Source organism: Lynx canadensis, chromosome A1 (genome assembly GCF_007474595.2).
Source record: "Lynx canadensis isolate LIC74 chromosome A1, mLynCan4.pri.v2, whole genome shotgun sequence".
Lineage (NCBI taxonomy): Eukaryota > Metazoa > Chordata > Mammalia > Carnivora > Felidae > Lynx > Lynx canadensis.
In genome coordinates this window covers 70458507-70481550 of record NC_044303.2, presented here as the reverse complement: position 1 = coordinate 70481550, position 23044 = coordinate 70458507, and the positions used below count along the sequence as shown (strand labels likewise).

The 23044-nt window shown below is 43.9% G+C and overlaps 2 protein-coding genes across 12 annotated transcripts in view; one reads left to right on the top strand and one right to left on the bottom strand.

The window, feature by feature from the left end:
• Positions 1-12081: 12081 nt before the first annotated feature.
• Positions 12082-14854, bottom strand: LOC115509383. The gene is made up of 3 exons (XM_030308855.1): positions 14667-14854; positions 13487-14628; positions 12082-12119 (listed from the first exon to the last, which is right to left on the bottom strand). The coding sequence occupies exons 1-2, from the start codon at positions 14852-14854 to the stop codon at positions 14148-14150; spliced, it is 669 nt and encodes a 222-aa protein (XP_030164715.1). The 3' UTR covers positions 12082-12119; positions 13487-14147.
• Positions 14855-15131: 277 nt separating this feature from the next.
• DOCK9 (dedicator of cytokinesis 9) overlaps positions 15132-23044 on the top strand; it is a 295408-nt gene continuing 287495 nt past the window's right edge. For all 11 annotated transcript variants that reach the window (XM_032592386.1, XM_030313287.1, XM_032592393.1 and 8 more), the window contains exon 1: positions 15132-15275. In XM_032592386.1, the coding sequence (XP_032448277.1) occupies positions 15147-15275 (129 nt within the window). In that variant the 5' untranslated portion in view covers positions 15132-15146. The remainder of the gene's footprint in view (positions 15276-23044) is intronic.

The window sequence follows — 23044 nt, the reverse complement described above, 5'->3', positions numbered from 1 at the left end:
CTGTAATTTAGGTTACATTAATTTAGATGAAATTAGATTTGAAATCTGTACTGCCACGTGTGTTTGTACAGCCTGTAAACTTGGAATGGATTTTATGTTTTCAAATTTTTAAAAAGAAAAGTAGTATTTCATGTCAAATGAAAATTATATAAAATTCAAATATCTGAGTACATAAATAAAGTTTTGCTGGAATACAGCCATGCTCACTAATTTACATATTGTCTATGGCAGTTTTAGCAATACAATGTCAAAGTTACAGCAGAGACTGTGTGGCCTACAAAGCCTAAAACACTTACTACCTTGTCCTTCACAAAAAAAATCTGGGGGACTCCTGCTTTAGACTACAGCAAAGACTGAGCAGTAATTATTGCCTCAAGGTTCCACAAAAACTGAGGCCTAGGACTATGACCATGGGCTGGGATTTCCCATTTCCAAGCCTTTTTGTTGAAATAGGTCTACACCTGATGGAACTTGGTCTTTAATTTTTTTTGCCTACTGTGGTATATAAATATAGAAAGTGAAAGATCAAGCCCATAGGCAGAAAGGAAAGAAAAAGAAAGGAGAAAGGAAGGAAGGAAGGAAGGAAGGAAGGAAGGAAGGAAGGAAAGATGAACTTTGAGGCATCAATAGAGCAGTATGGAATTCAAATATTGGAGGTGGAGGGATCTTAGCAATCCTCGCCTTTTTACAGTTGAGGATAATGTGACTCAGGAAGCCTTCCCCCAAGTTGTACAGTGTTTGATTCCTGCTACTTCACATTAGCAAAAGGCAGTGTGCTCATTTTTCTCCAGAAAGTGTTCAGAGCATCGGCTTAGGAGGCCTGTGGAAGCCTAGGGAGAGAATAATGTTCTTCCATGAGCAGACTGCCTTTTGAAACTATCATTCCTGGCATTGAAAGTGTAATTCTATTTTTCATATGCAGAAAGCTGTAATTATGAGGCATTGATAATACACCTGACGGCTTGGCTGTCACCACATTTTAAAGCCCGGAGGCCGCTGAATCTTCAGTTTATTCTTGTGATTTCAGAGACATGTGAGGAGCAAAGAGTAGTCAAAGAATAGAGATACAATGCAGGGCATTTGAAGTTGTATTGTTATTTTCATTGGTCAAAACATACTCTTTCTTTGCGTGAACTGAAGGGCATGGCCCATGGTTGGATTTTCACTGACTACCACACACTGCATCACACAGACATCACCGCGGCAGCTCAGGGTCAGCGTGGACCTGAGCTGAGATTCGCCACACTGACAGGATGAGAGAAATTCGGCAGTTGCCAAAAGAGGGCCTGAGGAGGAGAAACATTTCCATCAGGCTAATGAAACCTGTCAGCGACAGCAGGGATCCAGAGCATGATCTCCCAGAATGCAAGAGGAGCGGAAAAGCAGCCAGCAAGAGAAGGAGGGGGAGGGATAGGAAGAAACAAAGAATTCATCATCACACCCAATTCTAGCAGGAGGAACTGGAGTCTGATAGGAGGCTGTCATGAAACAAGATAAATTCAACTGTGGCACAACAATTGGCAAACTGCTGACTTTGTTCTCTGGACATTACTTCTAGAAGCACCTTCTTTTGGGACTGGTGGCAGAAGAGGGTTTGCCTCAGCTTCAGGGACCCTCTGCGCGCTGCCCCTTCCAAGGCCTTGGGAAGGTCCTAGCATCGTGCTCATCTGGTCTTAAGTTTTTACAAAACTTGTGCAAGTAGGATACTTAACTGCAGCCCGTTAAGCCCACTTATGTCTTTCCACCTCGGCTTCCTTTGCGGGTAGTTTTGGGATTTGCTAAGGGAATGTTGAGTTGGGGATACACCATATTAACTTCAATTTAGAAAGATGTTTTAGGGGCATCTGGGTGGCTCAGGTGGTTCAGCATCTGACTCTTGATTTCAGCTCAGGTCATGATCTCATGGTTTATGGGTTTGGGCCCGCTTGGGATTCTTTCTCTTTCTCTGCATATTCACGCATACTCCCTCTCAAAATAAATAAATAAACAACAACAAAAAAAGAAAGATGTTTTAGAACATTTCAATAAAAACACACAAGCAACTACAAACTATTTAGATGTATATAAAGGGTAGCTTATTTTATGTTCCTTAAACTAATTTATTTAAAAAATGAGAAAAATTTCAGCTAAAAATTAATGGAATATGAACCTAAACAGTTAAGATGAGTGATGAAGTCAATAGAAGTTATTCTGACATTGAGAAGGAAAGCTTAACACAAAACGTTCAGATCATATTGAATCCAGTCATTCGCTATGAGGAGGGGACATTCTATCAAGAGAAATAAATGGCATTTGGATTGTTTGGAAATCGGATTAATGAAGAGCTGTGAATTATATGAACTCATTAGAAAAGAATTGAAAATTCTTATGGATCAAACATGAAATTTTGACATTGATAAGGAGGAGAGCATACTCTTAATACTCCAATATAATGAGGTCACCAATGACAGGCCGGCTATTGAAGATTGTCAGTTCAAAGACATTGACACAGAAAAACCCCTCAAAATACCCTGAGATCTTATAGAGTATATATGGAAGAAACTCATCAGTGCTTCCTCCAAATCTGATGAAATCCAAGAGAGTTCTAAGATGTGACTAACAACTAATTGCAAAGTTGAAAAGGACTTCTCTAACTCATCAAGGATAAAAGGATTTCAATGAAGGATGCTTAAGAGAAGACTGAATTTTCCTTCTGTCCTCACTATAAAATATATCACAAAATCATTGTCTTTTGAAGACACTATCAGTGTATGCTGACAAAAGCGTAGAAAAAAAAGCATTCTAGAGACGCAGGAGGAAGTTAATTAAGTCAAAACATTGTTATTTTTCTGAATTTTGTGGTGTTTGTGGTACTTAGTATCTTTAAAAATTATAATCTGTGTGATTTTTCTGCTACTAAATATCCATTTTTGTGCCCAATATATTTATCATTTTGTATTCTTTTTCTAAAAAAGTACTTCTTGAAATTCTGTAAGCTTTACACACACACACACACACACACACACACACACACAAATTGTGGCAACATATACATAACATAAAATGTACCATCTTTTTTTTTTTTAATTTTTTTTTTCAACGTTTATTTATTTTTGGGACAGAGAGAGACAGAGCATGAACGGGCGAGGGGCAGAGAGAGAGGGAGACACAGAATCGGAAACAGGCTCCAGGCTCTGAGCCATCAGCCCAGAGCCCGACGCGGGGCTCGAACTCACGGACCGCGAGATCGTGACCTGGCCGAAGTCGGACGCTCAACCGACTGCGCCACCCAGGCGCCCCAAAAATGTACCATCTTAAACATTTAAAATGCACAGGTCAGTGGCATTAAGTAGAGTCACACTATTGTACACCATCGCCACCATCCATCTCCAGAACTCTTCTCATCTTTCCAAACTGAAACTCTGTACTTGTTCAACACTTACTCAACAATTACTTGTTAATTCCTTACTCCTCACTTCAGTTCCTGGCAACTACCATCCTACTTTCTGTTTCTGTGAATTTGACCACTCTACACATCTCATAAAGTGGAATTATACAATACTTGCCTTCTTTGAGTGGTTCATTTAACATAATGTCCTCAAGGTTTATTCATGTTACCTGTGTCAGAATTTCCTTCTTTCTTAAAGGCTGAATATTCCGTTGTGTGGATATAGCACATTCTGTTTATCCATTCATCTATCACTGGACCTTTGAGTTGTTTCCACCTTTTGGCTATCGTGAATAATTCTGCTATGAACTTCAGGGTACAAATACCACTTTGAAACCCTGTTTTCAATTCTTTTGGATATTTACCCAGAGGTGGAATTGACGGATCATAGGGTAGTTCTATTTTTAATTTTTCAAGATCTCAGATTTGTGGTTTCTTGTTTATTTCCATTTTAGAATTTACTTTATAGACATACATTTATCTATCCTATTAGTCAAGAGGATCTATTCTGCGTATGTATTTATTCTCCCCTGTGCTGGAAGACTTTTAAAATCCATTTGTGTAACGTCTGGCTGACATGAAAGCTAGTACAGCTGGTACCACACCTGTTGCTAAAACATTGAACATTGTCTTCTCTGGCCATTGCATGGTAATTCTGAGCATCTCCCTACGCCCTGGGATCATTTAAAGGTTAATGGCTGATGGTGAAGGGGGCCTCCAGGACTGTGCTTAGAAGGGTCCCTGGACTCTGAAATTCTTTTTGAACAAGAGGCTCCACACTTTCATTTTCCACTGGGCTCTGCAAATTATGTAGCCAGTCCTCAACAGAATCATTGCCCTTTTAGACACCGAGGCTTTTTCCCAAGTGAAAAGGGGATTCTGCCTTAAGGTCTCCTCTGGGTGCAATGCAGGGGGTGCCACACCAGATTCCCTTGGGTTTTGCTCTTCCGCTATTTACCCTGGCTCATGTTCTTCTGGAGCCCAAGCCTGAAAAAGGGATTTAGAGATCAACATTTTTCTTCAGTGAGAAGTGGTGTACTTTTAAGAGACATAATCCTTTTCTAAATTCAATTTTCCCCGACTGTCACTTATTTTGTTGTTGAAGATGTCTCCCCATCTGTTTAAACTCTGCATTTTTATTCTTACTATGTTTTTTAAAAATTGTGTAAATTGTGCCAAATCAATCTTTTTCAAAGGAAACTGGCTTTTGGATCCTATTTCAGCTGGTCAATTCAGGTGGACTCTTAAAACTTATGCAGAATTCCTGCCTGATTTCTGCTGTATTGGTTCATTGAAAAGCCGTACCTACAATGGAAATAACTGAGGACAGAACTCTAGTTACTTCCTCAGATATAGCCTTTGATACCCAAGTCCTGTTTTACCCTGTCTGAAGAGATAAGAAGTTACTTAGCGATACATCCCTATTTGTGTAGATACACTTCATCTGTGACGTGAACTTTAACTTACTCATCTTGCAGGAATATTATGGGAATTCATTTGATAAGATCAGAATGGCTTCAACAGCAGCACTTTTTTATTTATTTATTTATTTATTTATTTATTTATTTATTTATTTATTTTTAATTTTTTTTTCAACGTTTATTTATTTTTGGGACAGAGAGAGACAGAGCATGAACGGGGGAGGGGCAGAGAGAGAGGGAGACACAGAATCGGAAACAGGCTCCAGGCTCCGAGCCATCAGCCCAGAGCCCGACGCGGGGCTCGAACTCACGGACCGCGAGATCGTGACCTGGCTGAAGTCGGACGCTTAACCGACTGCGCCACCCAGGCGCCCCAACAGCAGCACTTTTAATCCAAACTAATGGTTATGCATTTACTGTTATTATATATGATCATTATGTGATTATATCTACAATAGCAATAGTAATTTGTTGATATTCGATGACATTAAAGACAGTTGCACTCAACATCAGTCACCAACTCTCTTTTATTTTAAATTCTTTTTCTTTTTTTTAATGTTTATTCATTTTTGAGAGAGAGAGAGGGACAGAGTGCGAGTGGGGGTGGGGTGGGGCAGAGAGGGAGGGAGACACAGAATCTGAAGCAGGCTCCAGGCTCTGAGCTGTCAGCACAGAGCCCACTGTGGGGCTCGAACTCACTGGCTGCAGGGCTTGAACTCAGGAGCCGTGAGATCATGACCTGGGCTGAAGTCGGGCGCTTAAGTGACTGAGCCACTTAGGTGGCCACCAACTCTCTTTTATTAAATGATGACACGACAAGCTTAAGTTTTGAAACACAAACCCTACAAAGGATATTAATTGTATCCTGGACTACACGTTACAGGCCAAAAAATGAAATGAACAGACGATTTGCTCTTTTGATTTCACTTAATCTTTGTAGATTATCCAACAATGTTTACAAATAAAAGCAAAACTGCTGGTGGTGAGCAGTTAAAAGAGGATAAAAATCTGCGGATGATTCAAAGAGAAAAAGAGAGAGAAGTTGGTGATGCAAATATCTCCTTAGCCTTGGGATAGGTAGTTTCATTTCACCATCTAGACCCTCTTTGTGTGTAAACTGCTCTGACAAGTTCTTGAAACATTCATAATTATTTATTAGCTAATAATAATTGATCATTTAGTCCCTCTATTGCTTTAAAATTTTTTTTAAATTTATTTTTTTGAGAGAGAGAGAGAGACCAAATGGGGGAGGGGCAGAGGGAGAATCCCAAGCAGGCTCCACGCTGTCAGCACAGAGCCCAGTGTGGGGCTTGAACTCACGAACTGTGAGATCATGACCTGAGCTGAAACCAAGAGTCGGATGCTTAAGCGACTGAGCCACCCAGGTGCCCCATAATTACTTGGTACTTGCCCTTATCAAAGTATTCTACCTTCTCCTTATTCGACTTCCATACTGACTGTCTCCTGCACTAGAATATAAGCTCCACAAGGGCAGAAATTTCAATCTTAAAAAAATCGCGTTATATATTCAGTGCTTAGAATTGTACCTAGCCCATAGTAGATGCTCAATAAATATTGTTGACTGAATAAATTTGTGTCAATTAACAAAAGATGAGGATAAATGTAAAGTGCTCTAGAAATAGTTGTTTCCTAATGATATGTCTAATTATCATGTTAAGACTATTCCGTGCACATGACAATAAAAAGAGTAAACAATTTGTATTTTGGTGTAAGAAAATGACAGATCATTCTAAATGATCTAAGTAGTATTTCAATGACTGAGAAGACTAAAAAGTCAAAATAGGATAAAAGGAAAAAATATGAACCAAGAAATCCCACATGGTTGCCCCTTTCTCTAACCCAGATCAATGACTTGAAAAAACAATCTACATAAGTTAATAGAATAGAATTATTTTACTAACAATTCCTTACATTTTCATTCTGTATTATAGCTCAACTATTCCTTCGTCTTTAATGACAAATTTTTCATTTATTCAAAAGGGATGTTGATGCAGCTGGATATTTTTTTCCCTGTTTGTTGGGTGGCAGAAATATTGAGGTTGGGGTGTCAAGGTAAGTGAGGAGAAAATGCTGGTTAACACTTCCAGCAGCCTGCAGTTTTTGCGGGGAGGAGGACAGGCGAGGACAAGAAGTTCGGTTGTGACACTGAGAGCTAAATCAGTGTTTTACTCCATACTCTCACAGTGCTACGTAATGGGGAAGAATTTGTGGGTTCAGAATTTTATAAAGGGAAACTATGGGAGGTGCCAGAGCTGTTACTGGGTCTACTGTTCGGGAAACTACCATGTTGAATGACACCACTTTATAATAAATGTGGTTTAAACATTTAAAAATACAAGTGGTGGGCTGGCTCGATTGGTGAAGCGTGTGACTCTTGATCTTGGGGTTGTGAGTTTGAGCCCTGAGTTGGGAATAGAGATTACTTAAAAAATAAAATTAAAACAAAAAACAAAAAACAAGTGCTAAGATAAAAATATTTGGTCACATTTTCTTTTGGAACAACACCACTGTACTTACCATAGTTACTGAGGTCACGGGATGCAATCAGCTGAATACAAATATAGTAAAACCTTGGTTTGCAAGCATAATTAATTTTGGAAACATGCTTGTAATCCAAAGCACTTGTATATCAAAGTGGATTTCCCCATAAGAAATAATGGAAACTCAGATGATTCGTTCCATAACCCAAAAGTATTCATATAAAAATGATGACAGAGGTGCCTGGGGTGGCTCGTTGGTTAAGTGTCCAACTTTACCTCAGGTCCTCATCTTGCCATTTGTGGGTTCGAGCCCTGCATCGGGCTCTGTGCTGACAGCTCAGAGACTGGAGCCTGCTTCAGATTCTGTCTCCCTCTCTCTCTGCCCCTCCCCTGCTCACATTCTGTCTCTCTCTCTCTCAAAAATAAATAAACATTATATTTTGTATTTTCTTTATTATTTGTATTTGCATTATATTACAGTATTGTAATCACTAAACATTTTTTTTAAAGAATAATAAACAAATTAACTTGTACCTAACCTTTGAAAAACTTCATGGCTGGTGTGAGGGAGACAAGAGAGAGGAGGGTTATTGGGTAGGACCACTTTCACCACTAACGGACCACTAATGGAATCACTGCTGTCGGTTCAATGGAATCTTTTTCTGCATGGGGGCCATTGTACACGCTTGCATGGATGTTGACTACAGCACAGTATTAATAAATTCTTGTCACAAACTGTATGTAATGTAACTGGCAATAAGGCAGCAGAGGAAAGGGTCTCTATCTGCAGGCAGTCTGACCTAGAGTGAAGCAAAGCATTCCTAAGCTTACTCTTGTATGGAAAAGCAAAGGACTGTGCATAAGTGCTTTGAAGTGACAAAAAATACACTAGTGCCAGTTGGGGGCACCTTCCAACGTTCTGAAAAATCACTGATTACTGCCAAACACCGTGGCCTGAGACCAAGCATCCAACATGAGAGATGATCATTCACAATCCTGCAGAGAGAGGGAGAGAGAGAGAGAGAGAGAGAAGAACCATTGGCTCAGTTGTGATCATGTGATGTTCAGCGTCATGCACTACTCGTATTGTAAGACACGGCTAATTTGTCAAGTTAAAATTTATCAGAAATGTTTGCTTATCTTGTGGAACACTTGCAGAACAAGTTACTCACAATCCAAGGTTTTACTGTATTTGGTTGCAAATGGACACCGTCTTGGGTAGTTTGACAAATATGACTCTACTAATCAGACTGGTCTGTGCTAGGTTCTTTTTCCCATCTCTTATGTAAAATATCTGTATTTTCTGATTTAATATATGGAAATTCCTCTTCACTCTTTTCTTCCGTCTTCTCTAGTGTTTTCCCATGGTTTATCCTTTGTGTCATTGGACAAAACTGAGCCAAACTCACAACTCTGATTGTCTTCAAAGAGCTAGGAAGCCCGTTTCATTGAACTCCAGGTTGTAAGAAGCTGCAGCTTTGATATTGACTGGTGTTTCCAGTCTTTAAAGTGCTCCCACACTGGAATAATGAACACATGGTAGGGTATGCATCCAGGTCCCCCAGCATTGTGAGTCTTCCCCACCAGTCAGACCAGCCCCAGAAGTTCAGAAATGAGACAAGTTCATTCTAGTGGAATTTTGCTTTATTATCCACCACTTCCTGTAATATGAGGTACAGTAAATTGGGAAGAGCTGATAATGAACTGTGACTCTTCATTTTTTCTGAGCTATTTTATTTCTGGAGAGAAGATGAAGCTCTAAATGCTTGAGGACAAAGTCCCCATTTCTCTGGAATCATCAGGTTACCCCCCCACCCCCCACCCCCAATATTTAGACTGGGCTAGAAGAGTGCTGAACCTAGACTAGATTAATTTCTGGTTGTTTATTATAAAGGTCTAGGGTAGGATCTGGCATTTTCCTCACAATCTCAGGGTAATAAATGGTTAATAGTTTTCCAAACTTTGGAAAACCCATATTTTGATACATTATTCCCTGAAGAGTGTTAATAGAGTATTTGGGGATTTAGATGGAAGTCAGATAATATCATCTCTTGAAATGATTTCTGCAATCTTTTTTTTAAATGCAATTTGGATTCTCTGTCCTAGAAAAATAATGGCAAACTATTAATGCTGTCCTTTAAAGAAAGGTGAATAGAATGAATCTGGCTGGTAACAAATTCTATTTAAAAAATTTTTTTTAATGTTTATTTATTTTTGAGAGAGAGAGACAAGACAGAGTGTGAGTGGGGGAGGAGCAGAGAGAGAGGGAGACACAGAATCTGAAGCAGGCTCCAGGGTCTGAGTTGTCAGCACAGAGCCTGATGCAGGGCTCGAACTCATGGACCACAAGATCATGACCTGGGCTACAGTCGGACACTTACCCACTAAGCCACCCAGGCGCCCCAACAAATTCTATTTTAAAAACAGGTATCTTCTCTTTTTCCTAGCTAAATTATTAGTCCCTCTTTATAATTAGTTTTGTAGCAAAGCAACAATTTATTATAAAAAGAACAGTTCAAACATAACATGAAATGATGCTCTATGCTATAGTCTAAAACAGTTGAATTATAAATATTAATTATTATAATAAATATAGAAAACAACTAGGTATGGTAATAATGACTTCATTTGAAAGGATATTGAACGATACTCTTTTAAGTGTACATTATGAACATTTTGACACAATAAAAAACTGTCTTTTCACCAACTTCATAATTTAAAAAATTTTAAATATTTAACATTTTTTAAATGTTTATTATTCTTGAGAGAGAAAGAGAGAGACAGCATGAGCAAGCGAGGGGCAGAGAGAGAGGGAAACACAGAATCCGAAACAGGTTCCAGGCTCTGAGCTGTCAGTGCAGAGACCAATATGGGGCTCAAACCCATGAACTGTGAGATCATGATCTGAACTAATGTCAGACACTGTACCAACTGAGCCACCCAGACGCCCCTAAAAATTTTTTTTAATGTTTATTTTTGAGAGAGAGAGAGAGACACCAAATGTGAGCAGGAGAGGGGCAGAGAGTGAGGGAGACAGAGAATCTGAAGCAGGCTCCAGGCTCTGAGCAGTCAGCACAGAGCCTGATGCGGGGCTCGAACCCACAAACGGCGAGATCATGACCTGAGCTTAAGTCAGATGCTTAACTGACTGAGCCACCTAGGTGCCCCTCATAATTTTATTATTATATTGATCTCTAGTAGTGCCTTGTATATAACAGAGTTCAACGTACTTTTGGTAAAAGAAAATGTCCAGTTTTAGTAAGAAAAAAAAAAGTACAACAGTCACAGATGCTTGATTTTAAAAATTCAATCAATGCAAGGATAAAATAAAAAAATGAAAGCCCCCTTCCTACTTTCTTGGATGCTACAATCCACAGGACTGGCAACTCTTTACAGGATACTTTTTATGTATACTAAAAAGAGATATGTTCTTTCAAGATTTACCTGGAAAAGATTTTAAACTAATTATGCATTATTAAGACACATACAAATCCTAAAAGCAAACCTAACAAGGAAATGATGCAGTAAGAAGTTATCATTAAAAGATGGCTAATGCTTGAACTATAAGTACTTGGGTGAGGCCCAGTCATTTATATGCAAATTTCCAAAACTGGCTGCAATTATATTTCATCTCCATTACCTACTAGTATCATCCTCAATAGAAAGGAAAGCTTTCTTCTTATAGTTTTGGAAAACTAGTGATGGGTTACTCCCTCAAGCTAAAATAGATGGCTATATCTTAAACACCTTAACACCTTAAACATATCTTAACACACCTTAAACACCACCTATCTCCACTCCATGCAGTACCCTTGCCTGGAGGTGATGCTCGTTCTCCTAGAAAGGTGTGACACTTCTCATGAGAGTTGATGCAGTAAAAACTTAGATAATTCTAAGTCCGCTCTGGTGGAGACTTAAAAAAAATAGCCTTTGGTAAGTATGTTAGTTTCCAAGGTTGCTGTAGTGAAGTATCATAAACTGGGTAGCTTAGCTTAGCACAGCAGAATTTCTTCTCTCACAGGAGGCTAGAAATCTAAAGTCTAGGTGTCAGTAGGCTCACTCTGCTCCACCAAAGGCTCAAGGGAAGAATCCTTCTTTGTCCCATCCAGCTTCTGGTGGTTGCCAACAATCTTCGGCATTCCTTGGCGTATAGATGCATCATTCCAATCTCTGCCTCTTTTTGTCACAGGGCCTTCTGCTTGTGTGTCTGTGTCTCTTCTCTTCTCAAAAGGGCACCAGTCACATTGGTCCAGTATCCAGTATGCCAGTATGACCTCCCTCTTTTTTTTTTTAGTAGGCTTTACACCCAACGTGGGGCTCAAACCCAAGACCCTGGGATCAAGAGTCCCATGCTCTTACCAACTGTGCCAGGCAGGCACCCCCAGTATGACCTCATTTTAACTTGATGCCATCCACAAAGATCCTATTTGCAAATTAAGGTCACATTCACAGGTACCAGTGTTAGGACTCCAATATGTCTTCTTAGGGGACACAATTCAACGCGTAACAGAAGGAACAAGTTTCTGCTCAAACTTAAACATGAGAAATGTCCCATTTGTTAATGACACACTTCATCAGGAAATAACGGCTCAGCTCTGGGTTGCTGGGAAAATCGATATTCCTAGCTCACATGTTCCATGCCTCCTTCTCTATTAGAACTTGCACTTGAAGGGCACTTGGCTGGCTCAGTGAGTAGAGCATGAGTCTCTTGATATTGGGCTTGTGAGTTTGAGCCCCAGGTTGGGTGTAGAGATTACTTAAAAATAAAATCTTAAAAAAAAAAAAAGAATTTGCACTTGATTAGACATTGTCAGTGACTACTGTCAGCACCTTACACATCATCCTCTATTTCCTAAATGAAAATCTGCCTGTTCTAGAATCTATTGAATTAGTAAGCAAGCAAAGAATTCAGAACTGATATACACATGGATGAAATTAGGAGAAGGTTTGGGGAACTCCTCACTTTCTGGACATGTTCTTTTCTTTTTTTCTTTAAAAATTTTTTAAAACATTTATTTATTTTTGAGACGGAGCATGAGTAGGGGAGGAGCAGAGTGAGAGGGAGACACAGAATCTGAAGCAGGCTCCAGGCTCCCAGCTGTCAGCACAGAGCCCCTTGTGGGTCTCGAAATCACAAACTGTGAGATCATAACCTAAGCCAAAGTTGGATGCTTAACCGACTGAGCCACCCAGGCACCCCTGTTCTTTTCTTTATTTATATGTCTCTTAAAACAAAAAGGGGAAGAAAGAAAAAAAAGAAAACCCCATAACCTTGCATGCTTTTGCTGTTGTTTTTTTTTTTTTTTTTTTTTTAACATTTATTTATTATTGAGAGAGAGAGAGGCAGAGCGTGAGCAGGGGAGGGGCAGAGTGAGAGGGAGACACAGAATCTGAAGCAGGTTCCAGGCTCTGTGCTGGCAGCTCAGAGCCCGATGTGGGGCTGGAACCCACAAACCGCGAGATCATGACCTGAGGCGAAGTCTGACGCCAAACCGACAGAGCCACCCAGGCGCCCCCTTTTGCTGTTTTTAATAAACAAAAATATGATGTTTGCCTTCTTCGGAAGTAGAAATGGTCTAGAGAGCCAAGGTAACATAGTGGGGTAAAGGTTTGTGCTGTCTGGGACTACTTCAGGAGTCAGAAGCCGAAAGGGAAATCTTAATTTAGGATTCTCAGACTAGCATCTAATAGTTTAGGTAAGAATAGAGCTGACATACCCCAGTGTAGACCAGACGAAGTGCACGCTCATACAGAACAGCACAAGTTTCCCCCAAGGGCTGGAAGATACGGGCCTGCATCTACCCGACTTTGTTGGGGTCACCCAGTTCTACTCTTGGAACAGGAGAGGACTGGGAAATGTCTAGGCTATTCCCTTATTTCGCAGAGGAGGAAATGGGTTAGTGTGTAATTGTTTTTGTTATCACACATGACTTGTTTTGTGTATCTTTCAGCCTGTTAGGCTCACTCAAGTGCCACATCCTGCATTCCAACCTCCTAGGAAAACAATCCAATTCAGCAAGCTTCTATTGGGCGCTAACTGCATGCCTAACCTCCAGTTTTATTATATGCTAGACCCGCCCATTAAGTCCTGAACGGTGGTGTTTTGCTTTCTGAACGAGATTGCTAGTTTTTCCTACCGCTTTAAGATTCCGATGTAGGCCAGTGTTTGGTTTTCTGGTGGGGTGGGACGCAATGGGCAGCCTCCTTCGTCGCGAAGACGGCGGTTAGGGCGCCTCCAGGCACTTAGGCTTGAGAGCCGGCGGCGATTCCTCCCGAGGCCTGTTCCAAGATACCACCTCGCGCTGCGGAATCCGACCCAGCAGGTAAGGAGCTGTCCATCAGCAGGCAATGGGCGTGGCCTGAAAAGACCGGCCAATCAGAGGGGCCGCCTTTAAGATGGGCTCCCCGCCGCGGGAACCCGCCCAAACCCAAACCACTGAGCATGCGCTCTGGGCCCAGCGCAAATTCCCTCCTCCCTGGGCGCCCTCTCTCCAGCGGGGTCAGAGTTAGGCTGCTCGGGATTTCCTCAGAAGAGGGAAAAAGGAGACACGGCGGTGGGGCCCCTTAGGGACGAGAAAGTGGGAAAGCCTGTGAGAGGAAGCTCCTCAGATCGATGGCTGTCGCTAGCAGCCGCCAGCTCCTGGGTCTCGTGGGGCTAGCAGGCCGGCGCTTCTGGGTTTCCCGGGCTCCGCGCCTCGCGTTCCCGTCCGGCCGCGGAAGGGCGGCAGGAACGCTTGTGGTGTCACTTCAGCCTCTTGCAGGTTACAGTCCTCAGTTTACACGAGAGATAGGCCAGCCTCAGAAGTTTTGATCCCGCCCAAGGTGACGCAGCAGGTCGCCGTTGCGGGGCCGGGGTCTGCGGGACTCGCAGAGGCTGTACCGGCCTGCGCCGCCCCTCACCCGGGGACGCTCCCTTCGGTTCACAGAGGCTCCTCGCCGTTCGCACCATGCTTCTGGGGGCGGAATGGTGGTTTTAGGCCGAGAAGCGCCAATGCGAGTGCGTGTGGCGCTCCAGGCAGGGTCCCAGACAGGGCGCTCCCTCTGGGCCCGCACGACCGCTTTTCTGTCCAACGGCCCTGTGCTCTCTAGGTGCAGCATAAAGCCCACCTTCCTGAGACCCCAGAGGCCCCCGGCCCACAGGGGGCGTGGTGCCACGGAGCCCGCACACTGCCGCTGACCGCAGGGTCCCATTAGACAGGCGCTGGTTTCGGGAACTCGGTCCCGCTCCAGCCCGGGATTGTGCGCCCAGTCGGCGGCGTGCGCGGCCCTCACCTCGGGTCTTCGGACGTGCGGCCCGAGAAGCGCAGGCGCCCCCACCTGTCCCGCAGCCCAGCGTCCCGCCACCTCGCTCCCGCCGAGCGGCGCCTACCGGGCCGACCTGCCGGGCCCGCCGTCCCGCCGCGCCGGCCCCTCCTCCGTCCGCCCCGCCCCGCCCCGCGCCGCGCCGGACACCCCGCCCCGAGGAGGCGGCCCGGCAAGCGGCCGCCGAGGGAGGCTGGTGGCATGGGGGAGCCGCCGCCGCCGCCGCCACACTCACGGTCGCGCCTAGCGAGCCCGGGCGTTGCTCTGAGCGCGGGGAACCGCGGACGCCTGGGGGGGCGCCTCGGGGCGTGACACGGTGCGGAGGGCGCGGCCCCGGTTGCCCCGCCAGGACGAGCGGCGAACGGCAGGGGGAGCGGGCGGGCGGCAGCGCCGGGAGCTGCCTGCGGGCCAGGCCCGGCGCCCAAGGCGCACCTGGCGGCGGCGCGGCCGGGCCGGACCGCGGGAGCAGGCGCGGCGGCGGCAGAGGCGGCGAGGATGTCGCAGCCGCCGCTGCTCTCTGCCTCGGCGGAGACTCGGAAGTTCACCCGGGCGCTGAGTAAGCCGGGCACGGCGGCCGAGCTGCGGCAGAGCGTGTCGGAGGTGGTGCGCGGCTCGGTGCTCCTGGTGAGTGCGGGACCACAGATGGTGGGAGGCGGGCGGGCGGCCACCTCCTCCACGCTCCTCTAAGTCGGTCGGGCCCAGGCCGAGCTGCCCGACTCAGCTAGGACCGCAGGATTAAGAGGTGGTGGATGCTGCACAGGGGAGAAGGGAAGGTCCCGGAGGGGCAGCAACTTCCACATCCCCACCCTGAGTCCGGGGTTCCTCTCCCCACTACTGCTGCCCCTTCCCTCCTGGGAATTTCCTGCGAGTGAGATCGCCATCTCCCTCAACTAGTCCCCTCCCACCCCGAAGTTTACCTCCTTCTGCCAAATGGGGCTTTACTCTCCTTTGCCCCCGTTTCTCCCGCAGTCCCCTGCTCTTCCGGTATTCAGGAGGGGCTTGACACCTGTGGCCTGGAGGGACGCAGGGGAGTGGAGGTGGGGGCTTCCTTTTTCAGTCCAAAACCCTGGGTAAGAGGTGGCCCTGCGTACCCTTTGGGTGGGCTGAGCTCCAGAAGGGAAGCGGTTCCGCCCCCTCCCCTTAAGCCGGCTTCCTGAGGTTTGGCCTCCTCTTCGGAAGGGTTAGGGGGCGTGATAGAAACCCTTGGTAATTTCAGCACTGGTGCAAATTACTATGGAGTTTGGGGATTTGAAGCAAGCGAAGCAATGAGGTCCAAGATTAATCGGGTTGTAGCAGAACATCTTTAAAGAATAGGCCTCTGGGTGTAGGATGATGAAGTTTTAAATCGACTTCTCCACAGCCAGGGCTGGTCCTGCTATATTTGGAAACGCAGTACATCCAGATCACTCAGATGGCTCGGGAGAGGAGCGACTTTTGATGGCAGCATGTTCTCTGGGGCAGCTGGAAACTTTTAGCTGCTCCTTGCATCGTCGTTGGCATTTGTTTTCTGGAAAGGGGCTTGTTTGTGGGCGGGTGACTCGTGTTTGTTGGAACGATGTGGGAAGATGGGCCTTGGAAGTGATTGTCTGTGCTTTGTGGCCCTCTGTGTGGGGTATTGTCCAGTGGAGTGCAGGTCCCTTGACACAGGAGCTGGGGCATCTTTCTGGTGGCAGATAGATGCCCTTCCTGGGCAGACACAGGATGACATGAATGACGTTTGTGGAGATTGGAGATGAAACTTTGCTGATTTCCGTGTCCAGCTTGCTTAGCTTGATTTTTCTCTCAGTTGACAGCTCTGCCAGATCACCCCAGATTCCTCAAACTCCAACCAGTCCGTCCGTAATAAAATAGGGATTTTATTTTGCTTTTCTACTGCACTTGATCAGTGGGTGGTAAGAGTAGAGTAGGAGTTGGGAATAGACTAGAACCTGGTTTCTCCTCCATAACCCAAATTGACTTCTCTTCCTTTCGTCTAAGGAGGACTTCCTGCATCCTCTTGATTTTTGCCATTGTATGTGTGTTAAGGATAAAGCCTGCAACATCTGTGTCGTCTTTTCTGTTCTCATGTGAAATTTAGTTCTTTGAACCAGGAGCCACTGCCCTCAGCAGGGATTTGAGGCAAAAGAAGAGTAAGTAAAACATGACTGTGCCATGATTTCCAAAGTTCTGGCAGACTTGAACTGAAGAAGAGGTTCTAGTTTAATGACCATCAGGTTGAGCACGGAAGTGCCAATATAGGCACAACCTTGCAACAGACGTAGATGTGCAACATTCCTTGAGTATCTGCCCTTCCCACTGGAGGATGGCCTACTGATAGTGACCTGGTAGTGTCCATTCCCATGTCTGACACACTTCCGTGGTACCTCATGACACTTTACTGGTGCATCTGTTTTCCCTGGCACCCTCTGGCATGGACCGTCAGATGCCTGGCTGGTGTCTCAACTCTTAGTGTCCTCTGTGGGTGGTCACTTGTATGATGAAACAAATACAAATTGCAGGAAAGCCGGTGTCCTCGCTGGGGCATTTGAGGGGCCCCCAAACTGAATGGGAAGTGCATTGCAGTGGTTCTGCATTGCAGAAGGAGGAATCGGAGAGTTTATAGATCCTAAAAATAACCCATTAACCTCACTCTTTTCACCTCCTCCCAGGCACTCTGCTACCACCTTCTTCTTCATGCTCCCCAGTGTCCATCAGGAAGCCACAGTAGGTGCTCCTGCCACATAAGTTCTGGTCTGGCTTTGGTCTAGGAGGACATAAGGAGGTGCCCCTGATCCTTGCAGGAGGCAGAACAGCAACCAAGCCACGGTTTGGAGTCCCATGGTCTAATGATCCATGCTTAGATGGAAGTATTACTCTGCTCTGCCTTTTTTTTTTTTTTTTAAATGTTTTTATTTTTGAGAAAGCACAAGCTGGGGAGGAGCAGAGACAGCGGGACAGAGAGGATCTGAAGCCAGCTCTGTGCTGACAGCAGCGAGCCCCATGTGGGGCTTGAACTCACAAACTGTGAGATCATGACCTGAGCCGAAGTCGGACATTCAACCAGTTCAGCCCCCCAGGCACCCCTCTTTTTTTTTTAATGTTTTATTTATTTTTGAGAAAGTGCAAGTGGGAGAGAGGCAGAGAGAGAGGGACAGAGGATTGCTCTGTCTTTGACAACTTGGGTCAGTGCTAACACAATGCCTACAGCATAGTAAATGCTCAATAAATACTCTTAACTAGCTGACTAATAAAGCAATTTTGCAGATGGGGTAAGATTAGTTAAAAATGTGCTAGGAGAGGGGCGCCTGGGTGGTGCAGTCGGTTAAGCGTCCGACTTCAGCCAGGTCACGATCTCGAGGTCCGGGAGTTCGAGCCCCGCGTCAGGCTCTGGGCTGATGGCTCGGAGCCTGGAGCCTGTTTCCGATTCTGTGTCTCCCTCTCTCTCTGCCCCTCCCCCGTTCATGCTCTGTCTCTCTCTGTCCCAAAAATAAATAAACGTTGAAAAAAAAAATTAAAAAAAAATGTGCTAGGAGAACTGGACAGCAGCATGCAGGAGAATGAAACTAGACCACTTTCTTACACCATTCACAAAAATAAACTCAAAATGGATAAAGGACCTGAATATGAGACAGGAAACCATCAAAACCCTAGAGGAGAAAGCAGGAAAAAACCTCTCTGACCTCAGTCTCAGCGATTTCTTACTGGACACATCCCCAAGGGCAAGGGAATTAAAAGCAAAAATGAACTATTGGGACCTCATGAAGATAAAAATGAAGGGAATATGGATAAAACTAGTTCTTCCCTTGCTTCTAGTACTGGTGAGTGGCTGGTAGTGAGATCAGAAACGACAAAATTAATAGTTTAGTGGGTACTAAAGGCTGCTGTTTAAAAACAAACTTTAAAATGTGAAAGTGAGACATGCTCATAAGTTTTTCATTGTTTGATAGCTTCATTTTTCATAGGCTCAGGTTTGCGGCCCTTTAAAAATGATTTTGTATTGGGGCGCCTGGGTGGCGCAGTCGGTTAAGCGTCCGACTTCAGCCAGGTCACGATCTCGCGGTCTGTGAGTTCGAGCCCCGCGTCGGGCTCTGGGCTGATGGCTCGGAGCCTGGAGCCTGTTTCCGATTCTGTGTCTCCCTCTCTCTCTGTCCCTCCCCCGTTCATGCTCTGTCTCTCTCTGTCCCAAAAATAAATAAAAAACATTGAAAAAAAATTAAAAAAAAATGATTTTGTATTAATTCAAAGAGCTTGAAAATAAACATACGAAAAAGTGGAGAGAATAGTATAATGAACCCTCATAGTCTACCACACAGATTCAATAATTATCAAGATTTTACCTAAGTTTGCTTCAACTGTCCATTTTTTATTTTGTGTATGTGTGTATGTTTGTGAATTCCGGATCTCTTGTCCTTTCTCCCCATACTCCTAGTACGTATTGTTAAAAATAAGGATATTTTGTATGGAAGTATAATGCCATCATGCCATCAACATAATGCCATCAACAGTAATTGTTGATATACTCTTCAGGTTTCCCAGATTGCTTAAAAAACATCTTTGATAGGTAGTTTGTTCTAATCAGGATTTAAATAAGGTTTGCAGACCTTTTCAAATGTGGTTAGCTCTTTCTTTTTTCGTTTTTCTTTCTTTCTTTTTTTTTTTTTTTAAGGTAGGTTCCACATCCAATGTGGGGCTTGAACTCATGACCCTGAGATCACGAGTCACATGCTCTACTGAGTCAGCCAGCTGCTCTGGTTCTCTCTTTCATGAGACTTAGAATTATGGTAGTGAGGACCCTATCTGGGGTTAGGAGTCCTGGGTTTTAATCCTAAAGGCTTAGTAGTTTAGACCATGGGCTCTGGAGGCAGAGCATGTGGTTTGTAAGTCAAGCTCTGCCCCTTACCAGCTGGGCAGTCTTAGGCATATAACTTAAACTTGCTGTGCCTCAGTTTCCTTATCTGTTGGAGTAGAGATAATAACCGTACTTATTTTTTTAGGGTTGGTTAGGAGGATTAAATGAGTAATATAGAGAAAGCTCTTTGACAATGCCTGGCATATATTTGACCAATCACTTAAGTCACACCGTGCTGTTGTGTAACTTATCTGAACTTTAGGGCTCCATTATATTAAATGAGGTGCTGTACTAGATTGTTCCTAGAGGCTCTTTCCTTATCAACAGGCTTGAATTCTAAGTTGCTTTTTATGAGTAGTAGATGTATTGCTAGTAATCGTCTTGGTTGTGGGAAAAGTAATTTATGAGTTTGGCTAATGAAGGAAGAGTCCTCACAATTCCAGAATTAGTTTTCCATGATTTAGAATAGTTGGGAGGGCAGGGCAGTATATTCAGAATATATGCAAGCTCAGAAGAAAACGTTCCCTGAGACAGGCTGAGTTGTGATTGCTTTTGGAGCTCCTGAAAGCATTTTACCTTGCTTGAGTCTTTCAGATTTATTAAAGATAGCATCATAATGGCCTAGATCTAACGGACTGTATCACCCAAGGCCTAAAAATATCCTTTCTCTGAAAGATTTGTGTAAATATTGTGACATGGGCCTTTGTGTGGGTTTACCAGGTATTATGAACTTGGGTATTGATGCCTGCCTGGGTCACCTGGCTGCCAACTTCCTTATTGATCTTATCTCTGTATGTTCAGCTTCAAACCCTCCTTCCATGTCAAGCCCCTGCCAGTGATACTATTCCATGCCCTTCATCCAGCAGTATGAAATGAAATGAAACTGAGTCAGGTCACTAAATTTTCCTTTGTGTTACTGGCAGAGGATGGACAGAAGGTGTGGGATGATTCTCTCCTGGAATATGTGCTTGAGGCCTTCCTCACCCTCTTAGGTCAGTCAGCTCAAGGTTCCAGTATTATCTGAGGTAATGTGAGACCCGAGTGGTGGTGTTCTTTGAAATCCTCGGGTAAGGTAAAACCTCATTTTGACTGTAATTTCAAATCAGATATGTTAGTAAATCGGCAACTGAACTGGCCTGAGCATCACCTCACTGTCTTTCTCCACCCTCTGGTGGAGCCCTAACAAACAGAAATGTCCCCAAACACAGGAAGTAGGGTGGAGGCCCATCTCTAAGTAGATAATCAACAACAGGTTCTATTTCTTTGGTTTCTAGTCCATTTGAATATTAGGAGACAGGAGGGCATTAGTAATGCCTTGAGTTTGAAAAGGGAGGGAAGGAATTGTAAAATCTTTCTCCACGTGGATTGAGGGCCTTCTCTGTGCTAGGACTGTTTGCTGACTGGTGGAGATACGCTGCTGTGTTAGAGCGAGTCTTCGCCCTGAGGGTTTATGATCTAAACAGGTGGACAGGTCAGTAGTCTACAGAAAGGTGGATCACAGTACAAGGGAGCACATTTAAAAGGTCAAATGGTTGGTTCAGCGCATAGAGGAAGATGAGATGGCAGAACTGGTGCACATGAGAAGTGTTCTGAGGAACTAAACAGGACCTGGAAGAGGCAGAGATAAGGGGGACTTTTTTCCTAGAAAAGAATGAGAGATTGAACAAATGCTTGGAATGCCCGGCTAGGCCAAGAAGGAGCAAGCAGCAGCTTAGACAAAGAGGGACAAGTTTTAGGAGGAAGGGGGAGAAATTTTGAGAGGTACGTTTGCTAATTTGGAGAACAATTTCAATGATTGGCTGAGAGTACATCACAAAATATATATATATTTTTTCCCTTGTCTCTTTGAAACCTATTTAGGTTTATTTTATTTTAATTTATTTATTTTTGAGGGAGAGTGAGAAGGTGAGCAGGGGAAAGGTAGACAGAGAAGAAGACAGAGAATCCCAAGCAGGCTCTGCACTGTTAGTGCAGAGCCCAGTGCAGGGCTTGAACTCACAAACTGTGAGATCATGACCTGAGCTGAAATCAAAAGTAGGACGCTCAACCAACCGTGCCACCCAGGCATCCCTGAATATATGCTTCTGAGAGACATCTTTTCCTAAGTGTAACCTTGGGGGTAAATAATGTGACGGTTTTATGTCATGCCCAAGGACAGGGAGAAAGGTCTGTGGCATGAAGAGAAAACCCAGAAACAGGACTCAGTGTGTATAATCATTTAGGGTATCATGGGAGGAGTAGTCAAATGTGGTGAGTGCGCTCCATTCAGTAAATGGTGTTGCAAAGAAACAGTGTTGGGGCCCTGCCTTTTATTCTAAAATAAATTATAACTAAATATAAGAGTTGCATGTGAAATAAATAAAAGAAGCAGCATAAAACATCGATGAATAATCACGTAAGGGTGGAGAGGGATTTTTAAAGCATTAAAGTAAAGGGAAAAACCAGTTTTGTCTGCGTTTATGAAGTGAGCTGTGGCTTTGCCACTGGTGAACTGAGGCCTTGGAGTAGGTTACTTCACCTAAGCCTCAGTTTGCTCATCTGAGAGTTCGGATTACTAGATATTATTATCTTAGTTTTTAAAATAAAGATCAAATAAGGTATTTAAATCACTTAATATGTTTAACAGAAGTAAGGTCATGTTATATTAATAAAGTAAGAAGTAAGGTCATGTTATCTTGACTAAATATATCCGCATCCAGCATTTATTGAGCACTTACTATGTCCTAGGATATATGTTAGAGCTTTACATATGGGAGGGTGAGTCACAAGGTGACCCGGCTGTAAGTGGAGGGCCTGGGTCTTGAACCTGGGCACTGTGGCTTCAGACCATGTGTTCCTAACCACTCTGCCTATTGCTTCCCATGTGAACACTCAAACCTCTGTTCTATATGTAGCAAGTACTATAAATTTACGTCAGTAAGCTGCCTCTGACTTGATTTCAGCTCAGGTCATGGTCCCAGGGTCACGGGGTCGAGCCCCATGTCAGGCTCTGCACTGAATGTGGAGCCTGCTTAGGATTCTCTCTCACTTCCCTCTGTCTCTCTCTCCTGCTCTCACTCTTTCTCTTTCTAAGAAAAATCCATGCTGTCCATATAGAGACGCCCAAAATATAAAGAAAATAAAAGTTTTGTACTCTCTCTCTCTCTCTCTCCTTAAAATAAAATGACAAAGAAATATTTTTGAAAGGAGTGCCTGGGTGGCTCAGTCAGTTGAGCATCCCACTCTTGATTTTCATTCAGGCCATCATCCAGGGTCATGGGATCAAGCCCCGGGTTGGGCTCTGCACTGAGTGTGGAGTCTGCTTAAGATTCCCTCTCTCTGCGCACCTCCCCAAATAAATAAAACAAAATAAAATAAAAAGTCATAAGCTTAGAAACACTAAACACTTTATTTATCTATATCCATATCTAATAGTATTACGTTTTTAAAAATATATTGAGAGTTCTTGTAAATCAATTACAAAAAGAAAAACACTCCAGTAGAAAAATAGGAAAGGACATTAATACGCAATTTCTCAAAGAAAGGAGTATAATTAGCCAATAAGGAGCAGACAAACATGTTCAAC